The sequence below is a fragment of the Pteronotus mesoamericanus genome, unplaced genomic scaffold, assembly GCF_021234165.1.
Source record: "Pteronotus mesoamericanus isolate MK-2021 breed Mesoamerican mustached bat unplaced genomic scaffold, CSHL_Meso_final contig_20, whole genome shotgun sequence".
In the NCBI taxonomy this organism is placed as follows: domain Eukaryota; kingdom Metazoa; phylum Chordata; class Mammalia; order Chiroptera; family Mormoopidae; genus Pteronotus; species Pteronotus mesoamericanus.
Window position 1 is genome coordinate 5886543 of NW_026555085.1, and position 12810 is coordinate 5899352.

Below are 12810 nucleotides of genomic sequence, written 5' to 3' on the forward strand. Positions count from 1 at the left end.
ATGGGGAGGGATGTGATGGTTCTTTGTTCCTATGTAACCAATTATGACAAAACTTAGCATATCAAGCCCAGATTAAAAAAAAAAAGCTGAAGCAGTTCATCACCACCAAACCAGTATTACATGTTAAAGAGACTTAAGAATAAAAAAAAATATGAATAAGAAAATATCACAAAGAAAAAATTCTCGTTGACAAAGGCAAACATAAAAAGCAATGGATCAACCAACACTAAAGCTAGTATTAGTACAAAGGTTAAGAGGCAAAAGTAGGAAGATTGTGCGTAATTACAACAGCAAATTAGGGGATACACACTAACATCCACAAAAGAAGTAAAAAAATATAACAAAAACATAAATGTAAAGGGGGTGAGTAAAAATGGTAGTGATTTTGGAATGTGTTTGAAGTTAAGTGATTGTGAAGACATGGTAACCAAAAATGTAAAAGAGATATACAAGAAATAAAGAGAAAGGAATCCAAACACAACACTACAGAAAGTCTACATAGAAGAACAAAACAGAATAAAAAAGGAACAGAGGCCTACAAGTCAATCAGAAGACAATAAAATGGCAATAACTAACATACCTATCAATAATTACTTTAAATGTAAATGGGTTGAGTGCTCCAATCAAAAGACAAATGGGTAAGGAAGATGATGTACATATATACAACGGAATATTACTTAGCTATAAAAAGAATGAAATCTTACCATTTGTGACAACATGAATGAAACTAGAGGATATTATGTTAAGTAACTCAGACAGAGATTGACAAATACCATATGATTTCACATATATGTGGAATCTGAGAAACGAAAGAAAATGAACACAAAACAGAAACAAACTCAGAGATGCAGAGAACAAACTGATGGTTGCTAGATGGAAGGGGGTTGAGGGGCTGGGTGAAAAAGGGGAAGGGTTAAGAAGTACAAATTGGTACGTACAAAATAGTCACAGGGATGTAAAGCACAGCATAGGAAATATTGTCAATAATATTGTGAAAACTGTGTATGAGAAAAACTATATATGATGTTAGGTGGGTACAAGCCTTATTGGGGGGATCACTTTGTAAGTTACATAAATGTCTAACCACTATGCTGTATACCTGCAACTAATATAATATTGAACATCAACTGTAATTGAAAAAAGCTTTTTAAAAACTTAGTATATCAACCTGGGTCCAGTTAAGAGAAAGAAAACTCGCAGTAATTTGAACAGGGAAATTCTACCACAGGGGTTGCAGCAACAAAGAATCGGTTGGTAAGGAGTGCATGAGGAACAGGCCTGGGAGCAGGCCCCGCCTCCAGGGCTGAGGACAGGGCATCCAAAGACGAGACAGCACCCTGCCCCACCAAGGCTCAAACCCAGACCTTGTTGAGGAGAACACAGCCTCTGGCTCACCAGGTGGTGGAAAAGGCACTCTGGTGTCAATGAAGTGGAACTTGCTGGAAATCTGCCCTCTAGGATGCCAGGGAAAGCCCTTTGTTGGGAGGTGTCATAACAAAGATACTCCTCTACAAGACTGCGTGGAAGCAAGGAAGCGTCCACTAGCTGGGGGCTGCTGGCCTCCATGTACTGCTGGAGCCCTGTGCCAAAGACCCTGAGTGCTGCAGGAGCCTCATGCTGGAGCAGCCACTCATACAGCACGTACTGGGGGCTGCGGAAACTGCAAAAGCTGTGGGAGGTGGAGAGTCCTTGCTTACCCTACACCCTAGGGGGCAGTGCCAGGACAAGCAGCTAGCCATTGGGAGTTATTGGCCACTCCAGGAACTGAGCACTGGCAAAGTGTTCGCCCTGCTGGAGCCTGCCAATCAAGCACGCTAGAACCACGAAGCAAAAACATCTCCCCCTTGCAATATCCCTCCAACTCCCTCCCTTGCGGCAATTTAAAACATCAATAAGCATTTGTTATCTTTCACAGGAATTCAGGAGCATCTTGGCTGGGTGTTTCTGATTCAGTCCAGCTGTGGCTGCAGTCAAGCCTTGGCTGGGGCTGTGTCATCTGAAGGCTTGACTGGGGCTGGAGGAGCTGTTTCCAAGATGACCCACTTATGTGCCTGGCAAGTTGGTGCTGGCTGTTGACAGGAGGCCTCTGTTTCTCTACAAAGGGCATCTCTGCAAGGATGCCTGACAGTCCTCATGACTTAGCAGCTGGCTTCCCCCAGAGTGAATCATCCAAGAGAGATCAGGACAAAAGCTGCAATGCCTTTTCTGACCTAACTTCAGAAATCATACATTATCCCTCCACCATTCTATTCATTAGAGATGATTCTCCAGAGATGAGAGGAGAGAGAAGGAAGAGTTTCTGGGATGGGAAACCAGTTGAACTTGACCAAAAGAGAAACTAATCAGAGTTTCCCTCTGATGGGATTCTGGTGGGGGCTGGGGTGCTGGTAGATGGTATTGGCCATCCAAACTGCCACGACTCCTATAACCGATTTCCTGAAGAAGACGTGTGAGAGTCAGACAATGCAAGCCCCACTACACAGCTTCCAGCAGGACCCCGAACCACACGCATGCATGCACGCACACACACGGCAAGGAATGCTAGGCTAAGGCCCATGCCTGATTTTTGTCTGGGCGCATGGCTGCCTAGAATAAATGTTACATTTCCCAGCTTTTCTTGCAGCTGGGAATGGCCATGTAACTATGGCTGGTCAATGGAATGGAAGAGTCCTTAAAGGGAGGAGTCAGGCCCTTTCCTCCCCCATCCTCCATTCCAGGGCCTGAAACACGGACAGGGTGGTAAGCAATCTTGGCCCATGCTTATGGAGACAATACATATAAGTGCCAGAGCAACAAAATTAAAGCAGCCTGGACCGCTGAGGCTGTGGAGCTGCCATATAGCCCTGCACTGTGTATACTTAGAATGTTACATGAAAGAGAAATAAACTATCTTACACCAAGTCATTTATTCTGTGGTTTCTTTTACTGCAGCTAAGTCTATTTGTCTTGATACAGGAGATTCCACCATTAGTAATTCATTTGTTTTATAATTTATTTATTGGACAAATAATATTTATTGAGTTTTGAGTGCTCTCGTTATATCCTCTTAAATAGGAGCTGGCGGGTAAGCACGGAGCTGGGTACCAGGAAGGCGAAGGAATCTGGTCCATCAAAGAACTCAGAAAGGGGAGGTGAGTTCATCTATAAGCTCACCCTCTCCCAGAAACATGACTTACCTTGGTTTCCACAAATGGCATTTATCATCCTCCGTCAATGAAACAACTGCTTTGGGAGGGGAGACTGTGGTGACCAAAGAAGTCTTGAAGGGGATGAGGAAGTCCAAGTTACCAGCGACTGAAGGAGGACGGGTCACTGCATCAAATTCCTGGTCCACGGGCATCTGGTCGGTGAGGCTGCTGCTGGCACAGAGCAGGGGGAGCTTTCTCCCTCGGTTGTTTTTAGAAGAAAGTGACGAAGGAGTCACTTTGGTGACTTAGGTGAGTGAAAGCTTACCTTCTAGAGAGTGGGCAGGGTAGGTCCATGATGCAGTGCAGCTGGTCAGAGAGAAGGTGATGAGGCACGGGGTTTCCCCAGCAAATTCCCACAGGAGGGGAAAACCCCCGACCACTGGGAATGCAGTTAAAAAACCCCAACATGTTAAATATACATGAAAGAGGAGCATAGAAATAAGCATGGGTTGGCATTCAAATTGGTCTTTAGCTCTAAAAACTGAAAATAGTTTTCAGACAAGAGGTAGAACACTCCCTTCACCCCATCCGGGCAACCCATGCTACTTCCAGACATTTGTCCCAGTGGTGGCTGCTGTAGGTGGCTTGTTCAGCTTTCATTCCACCTCCTCCAGGTAGGTGAGCCCTCCTGAGCAGCAGGGCGAGAAAGCTGAACACTAGGCTATGGCATGGAGGGTTCCAGACGCGGTTTAGATATTGCTGATCACATGTGCTGCCTAAGACCGAACGTAAATGGGGTTAAGGGGGGCAGAGGCATTTGTGGGGGAGACAGTCTGTTTTGGGGCCCGGGCAGATACAACAGACACGGGCAGTAATTTTGGATGGCCGCGTTCTGATCCTGAGGTCACCGCTGAGGTGTAGTCCCGGGGCCGACAGTTGCAGTGACTCCGCCGTCCTGATGGTGGCAGAGGTAGCCGCTCCCACGGCAGCTCGGTACTGCAGTGATTTCTGGGTTTCATTCTCGGAGGCGCAGTGTGACCCCACCCCTGCAGCCCTTCCGGTAACTTGGTAAGCCCCCAGTTATCCGGATTACGCCCCTTTCTGCTTCAGAAATAGGTACAGTGGGGTCTGCTATCTGCAACTGAACCCTGATGATAAAGTGCCTGATAAAGTAGGTATCATTAAATGTCTGCTGAATGAATGGATGGGCAAATAGAGACTGCCAAGATGTCTACAGTGAGTTGGGCAGTCAAAACAGTTGGGCTTGCCCTGACTGGTGTGGCTCAGTTGGTTGGGTGTCCTTCTGCAAAGTGAAAGGTCGCCAGTTAGAGTCCCAGTCAGGGCACATGGCTGGGTTTCAGGTTTGGTCCCTGGTCAGGGCCTGTATGAGAAGCAGCGAATCGATGTTTCTCTCCTTCCCTTCTTCTTTCTCTAAAAATAAATAAATAAAATCTTTAAAAAAAAAAGATGTAATTTCAGAATAAAGAATTGTTAAGTTAAATACATTTATCTTTGACCAAAAACCCCATATCACCCTTATTTTTTCATTTTGCTGTAGACCAGTGACAACATTGTCGTGGAAAGTACCAGAAAGATGCAGGAAAGAAAAGAGACACTGTAGAGAGAGAAAGAAGGGACGGTGAGTAGACAGGGAATGAGAAAAGGGGAAGACAGAGACCTACCAGTGAGGGGTTCCCGTGCTCTGAATTGCCCCCCATTCTCCTCATACAGGACTGGGGTGGCCAGATTTGGGCCCAAACCAACAGGCAGAGCTGTGGCCACACTCATAGGTCAAGTGGCTCAGTAACTGCCCCATGGGCCCTGGAGACTGGTGATCTGGCTCCTACCCCTTCCCAGGGCACAGGTGTCCTGGGTGTGTGCGCGTGTCCAGCGCCAGCTGCACTTGGGGGACAGGCCATTGGAACACGGAAAAGAGCACAGGACTCAGAGTCAGGAGCCCAAGGTATGTGCCTGGCTCCTCCAAGTCACTTGGGGAAAGCCTTTCCTTCTCTGGGACTCAGTTTCATCTTATAATGAATTCTGAACCAGTCTCGAGGAAAACTGCAGCTGTCTCTCAAAAATAACGTTGTAAGCCATGCACTAAGTATTTTGCATAGAATTTCAAGGGTTCCACTACCCAGGCAGGGCCTGCAATGAACTTCCCAGGAGTCCCTAGACCCCAGACCAAGGAACCCAAACTGCCAATCGGGACACACAGCTGCTGGCTGTTGCCTCTAAAGCTTCCCCTTTACTGAGCAGTCAACAATATTTTCCAGTTGTCTAACACTCGCGGTGGCAGGGCCAAAAACCTCAGGGAAGGTGTAACTCTATACAAGAATTACTAGCCCCCAGGGCTCCTTGCAGGTTCCCAGTGGAGCTGCAAGACACAATGAACTTCACGGATGGCTAACTAGCTGACTGAAGCAGCAGGCCCCCAGTCTGGAGAGAGTTTTAGACTGTGACCACTGCAGGCAGAGGACACAGGGCTGACAGGAGTCCATTAGTGGGGGACAAGGCCTTCTGGCCACGAAAGGCAGTGCAGGGGAGTGGGAAGAGCTTAGTCTCAGAAGCTAGAGTGCGCTGGGGTTTATATTTGGCTCTGTGACACAATTGCGCTATTTGGGCATGTTACCCTACTTTGACCCTGTGGGTTTTTCATCTATAAACTGGAGATACAAGTGATGCAGCAGAAATGGAAGAATACACTGAATATTCCCAGATTCCCTTCATTTGCCAGCCTCCCTTGCAAAAGGGTGAGGTCGTGTGACTAGTTTTGGCCAATGGTCTGTCAGTGGAGGAGTCCTGTGCCATGCCTGGCTGAAGCATTTAAGTGACCAGGTGCTTCCTCCATCTCTCTCTTCTGTTTTCTGCAATGACCCCAGAGGCCAGTGTTCCAGGTGGTGTGGCTGCAAAGTGGAAGGCAGGTCTCCTGTCCCATATCAGGCTCTACATAGGTGGCAAATAAAGCATTGTGTGCCAAGCCACTGAAATTACAGGAGTCCTCAGTTGTGAAAGCTAGTGTTAATTACCTCGACTGAATCAGGGAGGGCTAAATAAGATAATGGATACAAGGCCTTCTGAGGTCTAGACGGTGTTGCTCAGTGGTTGGAGCGTTGTCCTGTAACCAAAGGGCTGTGGGTTCGATTCCTGGTCAGGGCACATGCCTGGGTTATGGGTTCACTCCTGGCCCGGGCATGGGCACGTGCAACCTCTGGTCCGGATGCTTATGACCCCTGGTGCAGGCGGCACAGACTCCCCGTCTGGGTGCGTATGGAGGCAACCAATGGATGCTTCCCTTGCATCGATGTTTTTCTCTGTCTCCCTTCCTCTCTGCCTTCTTCTCTCTCTCTCTAAAAAAAAAAAAAAAAAAAGAAAAAAAGGCAAATGAAAATCTCAGGTGAGGATAAAAAACAACAGCAATGACAACAACAAAAGACAAACCAACCAAACAAAAAACAACCTTCTTAGTACAGTGGGGGCTGTTTTCTTAGAGAAAAGACCTAAGCCCGTGTATTAGTCAGCTCAGCTGCCATAACAAAATACCAGAGACTGGGTGGCTTAAATGACAGAAACTTTTCCTCACAGTTCTAGAAGATGCCCAAGATCAGGGTGTCAGGAGGGTTGGGTTTTGGTGAGAGCTCCCTCTGGCTTGCAGACAGCTGCCTTCTCCCTGTGTCCTCACAGGACAGAGACAGAGAGACAAGGCCTCCCAAGGCCCCATCTCCAAATACCATCACACCAAGGGGAAGGCTTCCACATGGATTTGGGGGGGCACAATTCACTCGATAGCACTCCCCTCAACACACAGCCCCTCAGATCTTTTCTTAAGAGCACATTTTTAACAGCAGAAACGGGCAAGGGTGGGTGAGGTGGGAGTTTCATCCAGGGGAAACTGTGAGGAGGGCCCGCCTCCCCCCACTTCCGCTGATGGCTACAGACACTCTCCCTCCTCCTCTTCCGAGTTTTCCTCTCTCCTCCCCGTAGTCTTGACCCCACACTTCACAGATAAATCATAGACAATTAATCGAGTCATTACCACTAGAAGAGGCCATCTTGTCTTACTTCCTGATTCTTGCGGGTGTCTGGACCGGGCCTGGGACAAGGGTAGGAGAGGCACGGGAGTCCTGCTGGTTTCTCAAAAAGTAAAGGGCGGGGCAATTGGTACAGTCCCCTGACGGAGAGTCGGAATATCAAGAGGGAAGCTATTTTTATTTCAGTGTGTAAGTTTTGCATAATTTTTCAAAATAAAGCTTTATTTTACAGTTTTATGTTTCTATTTGGAAGTATTGTATAATATATAGAGAGTCCCCTGAGGTCCCTTCAATCTATAAAGTCTGACCTGTCCAAAGCTCGAATCAAGGTCTCGCGGGGGCGCCTTCTTCTCTGCCTTCCCGGAGTGCCAGAAAGGGCTTCCGCCCGGCTTTTCTCTCCCAGTTGGGCAACCTGTGACCATTAACTTCCTCACCCTCAACCTCCAGCCGGGGGCGGGGGCACTGGGTCACGAGTCAGGGAAGGAGGTTTATCCCGAGCCCCACGCCCACCGGACCGTGCAACCCGCGGACATGGCCACAGCCTTCGCTCTCCTCGCCGGGGTCCTGCTCCCCTGCTGGGGCGCCCTCCCGCAGTTTAGAAAGGGGTTGATGAAGGTGAGCCAAAGAGCATTTCAAACCTTCCGCTGGAGTAGAGGGTGGTGGCCGAGGTATGACAGCGTAGCCAGAAGGCACCGGTAGGGTTTGGAGAGAGAAGTGGCGGTGGGTGGGAACCACCACAGATTTGTTTCCAGGCTGGAAACCTGATGTTTCCCAACAGAAAGCCGTGCTTTACCTCTCTGGTGGCTCTGGAGGTGAAAGAAAGTGACCTTAAGTCCGGCACTATCCCTTCCCTCCCCCACCCAGTGCCCACTTGGGACTGTCTCAGCCCTGGGCTCTCAGCCCTGGGTCCCCAGCCACACCTCACATACCGGCTCTAGTTTCTCCCCCTCCCCTCACTTCTAGGCACAGGAACTCTTTCCTCTCTGTTCCGTCTTTCTCCCCCACCGCAGACTTTCTGCCCATACTCCTACTGAAAGTGTGATCTTGGAGCATTTGCTCCTCTAGCACGGGTCACCCTTTGGGACCCACAGAAATGAGGGGCCCCCCAGGAAAGGAAAAGCAGAGGGAAAGCACTCAGTCTCCACTCTCTCTCCCCTGATCCTCTGAGTGCTGCTGGAGGAGGGAGGAGGAGGAGGGCATTCATTGGGGGTGGGGCTTGGGGCTGGCCACCTCAGGCTTTTCTTCTTGGATCCCTGCGACCTTGGCAGTGCCAAGAGCTTTCCATAGCCGCTCCACAGAGCCAGAGAGCCGGTGGCTCAAGGGTTGTCCCCACAGATGAACGGGGCTTGGTGCTCCCACCACTCTCAGTGCATCAGTGACTGCTGCCTCATGAACCTGGACTACGGTGGCACCTTCTGTGCCCCCAAGGCCAGAAGAGCTATGGTGTGCTTGCCTCAGGTGAGGCTCTGGGGTGGGGCAACCCCCTCTGGCAAGTAGGGTGGGAAAAGTTAAAAAAAACATATGGCTACACCTTCTTTTTCACCCTCTACTTGGGGTGCCCTTCCCCCTTCTCCACCTGGCAAACTCCTATTCATCCTGCAATGCCAGGTGCTCCCTCTGATAAGCCTTCTCTCCTTGGAATTCCCACACCCCTGGCCCCTACCCTCAGCAGAGCATGGATCTCCCTGATGGACCACGCCTTCTGTCTGTGTCCGCCACTGCTTGGAGCTCTCCAAGCGCAGGATTGCAGCATATTCATCTGTGAACCCCCTACCCCTCAGCTTAGTGCCTGCATGTAGCTCAGCAAATGTTTGTTGAGAGAGTGAATGAATGAGTGTCTCTACCCTAACATTACTGAGCCAAAGTAGGTGGGAAAAGACCTCCATAGCAATCCCCCTCCCTACCACAGCGGCCTCACTTCTGTAGAGGAGCGAAGCACTGGAGTGGCAGGGCCACAGCCCTGGAGTTGGGCCTGAGTGTGAATCCTGACTTCCCCACCCCCTGTCGTTGTGACTTCAGGATGGTCACTTCTGTTCTCTGAGCCTTAGTCTCCTCATCTGTAAAATGGGGTTCACGTACGTACCCCACCAGGCTGTTGGGAAGAGCATGCAATCCTGGCGACGACGACAGCGCTCACCCGAGCAGTGGAAGTGCAGGGCGCAGAATGTTCCTGCTTGGTCTTCTCTCATCTGGCCCTGGGCCCAGACCTTTGTTGAGAGGATGCACTCGGCCCCCGTGTCCCTGTCCGGGGAGCTGCCGATGCCTTTAGGAGCCAACCGGGCCCCTGCCCTGGGCTGACTGCAGCTGAAGGGGCAGGAGGGTTTTTTCATTAAGGGCATTTGATCTAATTTATTTCATGTAATCCTCATAATAACCTTAGGAGGCGGGTTACTATTATTTCCCCATTTGACAGATGAGGAAACTGAGACACAGAGGCTCATTAAGCTGCCTAAGCTCATGAAGTTATAAGCTGTAGAGCTGACAGACCCTGGGTTTACCTCACCATCACTTGTGCTCTTGCTCCTGCTCCCCGAGAAGGTTAAACCCCCATCCTCCCTGTACCTTGGTGACCCCCAACTCTCATATTCATTTCCCACAGACCAAGGGAGCCACCAACGTCATATGCCCCTGCCAATTGGGCTTGACTTGCATATCCAAGGACCTGAACTGTCCTCGTCGGTGCCATTTGATTTAGAGGAGGGTGCGGGCTGGTCACTGCCATCCTCCCTCCATCCCCTGGGCCAGAGGCCTTGGGAGTCCCCATCTTGTTCAAAATCTAGCTCCTGAAACATTAAAGTCATTCCTGGCTCTGACCTCTGTCTGCATTTCCTGGCAAAAGGAAACTGATAGAGATTGTTTCATTCAGGGGGTGGGAATTGGAGGAAGCAGAGAGTGAATGGGGAGACTGGAGGCGTGAAAGAACTTCCCAAGGGGTTGGGCCTTGTCTGGAGGCATAGTGGTCTCCAGGCAGTAGTGTGGGAAGGGAATGGGTTAGGGGTGTGGGCGAGAGGAGGCCGGGTCCAGGAAGGGCCAAGTCCTGGGATGAAGGGCTGTGTGGGAGCGGGGCAGGGCTGAGGGATGTGCCTGGAGAGTATATGAATGGGTGCGTGGTAGGAGGGACTGAGTGGGAGTATGTGAATTCTTTGCAAGGGGGCAAAAGGGTAGAGGTCATTGAGAGAGTATTTATGAGAATGTATGTGAAATATAAACACAGAAATGAAGTGTAAATGCCTGTTTGGGAAGGAGTCTGGAGCATTGATCTCTTTGCTCCCTCAGATATGATCAATTACATTTTATGGATAAAGAAACTGAGGCTCCGAGAGCTACATGACATATCCAAGGTCACACCATGGGGGTATTGGTGAGGACTCTTTCTGCTCCAAGTGTCAAAAAAAAAAAAAAAAAAAAAAAAAAGGCAAGGGTACTTGACTCAAAGTTCCAACAAACCATCAGCTGCAGTTGCCGCAGCTCTGTCTTCGGCTTCACGTTGTTTCCATTGGCCAAAACCACACTAAGTCGTCTCCCAGTTTGAGGCATTCAGCAAATAATGGCAAGGCAGATCCAGAAATGGACACCTCATTTCCATGACAAATATGGTAATGCTGTATAAGCTAATGGAGCCACTTGCTTCTGCGCTGCTATATGGACACATACAGCAACACACATTGGAATAGAAGGGAACCTGTGCCCTATTGGCAGAGCACCCCAACGGAATGGAGAGATCAGTAATCATTCCTGCTGGTGTGATAATGAATTGTCTTAAAACCAACTCGTAATTGATGCCAAGTGAGAGCACTGTGTACCCATTAAAATATGGCATGATTGAAGAAATAAAGTCCACTTGAAACCTTCAAAATAAAACCCCCAAATTGGTCCAAATGATGAGGGAATTCATTGGTGATCAGAACGAGACATCCAGAAGCAGGGCGGGCCTTGTAGCCGAATGGAGGTCTGGCCGCCTGTCACTGCAAAAGCCAATATTTGAGAGGCAGGTGCTGATGTAAAGGAAACTGGTTTGTTTTCAAGTACTGGCAGCCTGGAAGATGGGAGCTCGTGCCGCCAAGCCCAGCTCACCTCTCAGTGGAGGCAGAGGTTTTTATAAGGAGGCAGAGGGGAACAGAGCAAAGAGATCAAGGAAGGGGGTTGAAAAGTTTTCTCATGCAGGCGAGCGCAGTCCACTCCGATAGGGCAAGTGATGGTCCTGTGTGCATCATCCTGGCCCCATGGATGAAGGCCAGCCAACCCCCAGGGCTGAGATGACTGAAAGTCAGAACCTGTATCTTTTGAAGTTAGTTCCTAAGATTCTTATACAAACATGCTGTTAATCTGCAAGCTACATATTAGTCAGAGTTAGCACTTACAGAAACAATGTCCAAAGAATGGTGGGGTTGGTTATAATTCTCCACTACTACAGTTTTCCAAATTAATAGCCTCAGGTCCGGCTGAATCCAGCAGATCCATGGCCCTCAAGCTGGATTCCTTCCCGATAGCCACTAAGTTCCAGATGTCAGCTAATAAAGACAGGTAGGGTTTATTGAGACCCTAGTATGTCCCAGACATAATGCAAAGTGCTTTCTAATCTATATTAACTCATTGTTACAACAAAGTTATATTAGGCACTGTAATTACCCTTATTTTACAAATAGGGAGTTAAGGCTCAATAATCCTTCTCAAGTGCTCACAGTAGCCACTGGGACTGGGATTTGGACCCAGGCTGTCTTGCTCTGGAGGGCAGGTACTTAACCACAAATCCATCTCACATATGCATTTTGTGCCTTCCAGAGAAAGGAAACATCTCTGTCCCAGGATTCTTAGCAAACACCCCAAGATTGATTGTGATTGGATTTACAGAGTCTGCAAACTCATCTCCTAGTCAGTCATTGTGGTGGAATTTACTGGTTGGCTTAGCCTGGGTCATGTGCAGGGGTGGAGTCAGCACCTTGGGATAAATATGGAAGGGCTTTGGGGCCCTAATGAGGCTTATCTGAGGGCAGAGGGGATAGGTATCCAGACAAACCAGTGCGGAAACTGCCCTAGGGCGTTCCTTTCCTCCACATAGTCGAAGAGGGCTCATCACCGTATCTGCTGGGCCCACATTCCAGTTAGAAATAAAGAGGTAGAAGGACAGCAAATGCTTCCCCTTCCTAAAAGGGCATGACCAAGAGCAGCATGAATTATTTTCACCTGGGAAAAACTTGGTCACATGACTGCAGATAGCCACAAGGTAGTCTGGAAAACAGGTGCCCAGGTAAAGCTTAGGGTTCTATTATTAAAGGACAAAGGGAAAACCTATAGTGGGAACAACTTGTGGTCATGAAAGCCTTTATTATTATTTTAATAAAGCAAGAGAAGCTTGGATGCCACGATCTGGAGCTAATGGTGTACTGCTAAGCAGCTCTTTCTCTCTTTAAAAAAAAGAAAAGTCCTCACTCAAAAATATGTTCATTGATTTTAGAGAGAGACAGGAAAGAGAGAAACATCACTGTGAAAGAGAAACATCCATCGGCTGCCTCCCGTATACACCCCAACCAGGATAGGACCCGCAGCCTAGCCTGCAACATTTTGGTGTATGGGAGGACACTCCAACCAGCCAGGCCACCCAGCCAGGGCAGGCAGCTCTCTCCTGAGCTACACTTCTATTGGGCTGTGCA

At 48.8% G+C, this 12810-nt stretch overlaps 1 protein-coding gene and 1 pseudogene across 1 annotated transcript; both read left to right on the forward strand.

Moving 5' to 3' along the window:
* Positions 1-7690: 7690 nt before the first annotated feature.
* CLPSL2 (colipase like 2) lies at positions 7691-9854 on the forward strand. The gene is made up of 3 exons (XM_054568717.1): positions 7691-7774; positions 8495-8617; positions 9759-9854. The coding sequence occupies exons 1-3, from the start codon at positions 7691-7693 to the stop codon at positions 9852-9854; spliced, it is 303 nt and encodes a 100-aa protein (XP_054424692.1).
* Positions 9855-10508: 654 nt separating this feature from the next.
* Positions 10509-10888, forward strand: LOC129067940 (cytochrome c oxidase subunit 7B, mitochondrial-like; annotated as a pseudogene).
* Positions 10889-12810: the final 1922 nt, after the last annotated feature.

Coding starts and splice junctions, on each gene's coding strand:
- CLPSL2 (XM_054568717.1), top strand. CDS start 7,691: ATGGCCACAGCCTTCGCTCTCCTCGCCGGGGTCCTGCTCCCCTGCTGG. Junction 7,775..8,494: donor TTAGAAAGGGGTTGATGAAG/GTGAGCCAAAGA, acceptor TTGTCCCCACAG/ATGAACGGGGCTTGGTGCTC. Junction 8,618..9,758: donor CTATGGTGTGCTTGCCTCAG/GTGAGGCTCTGG, acceptor CATTTCCCACAG/ACCAAGGGAGCCACCAACGT.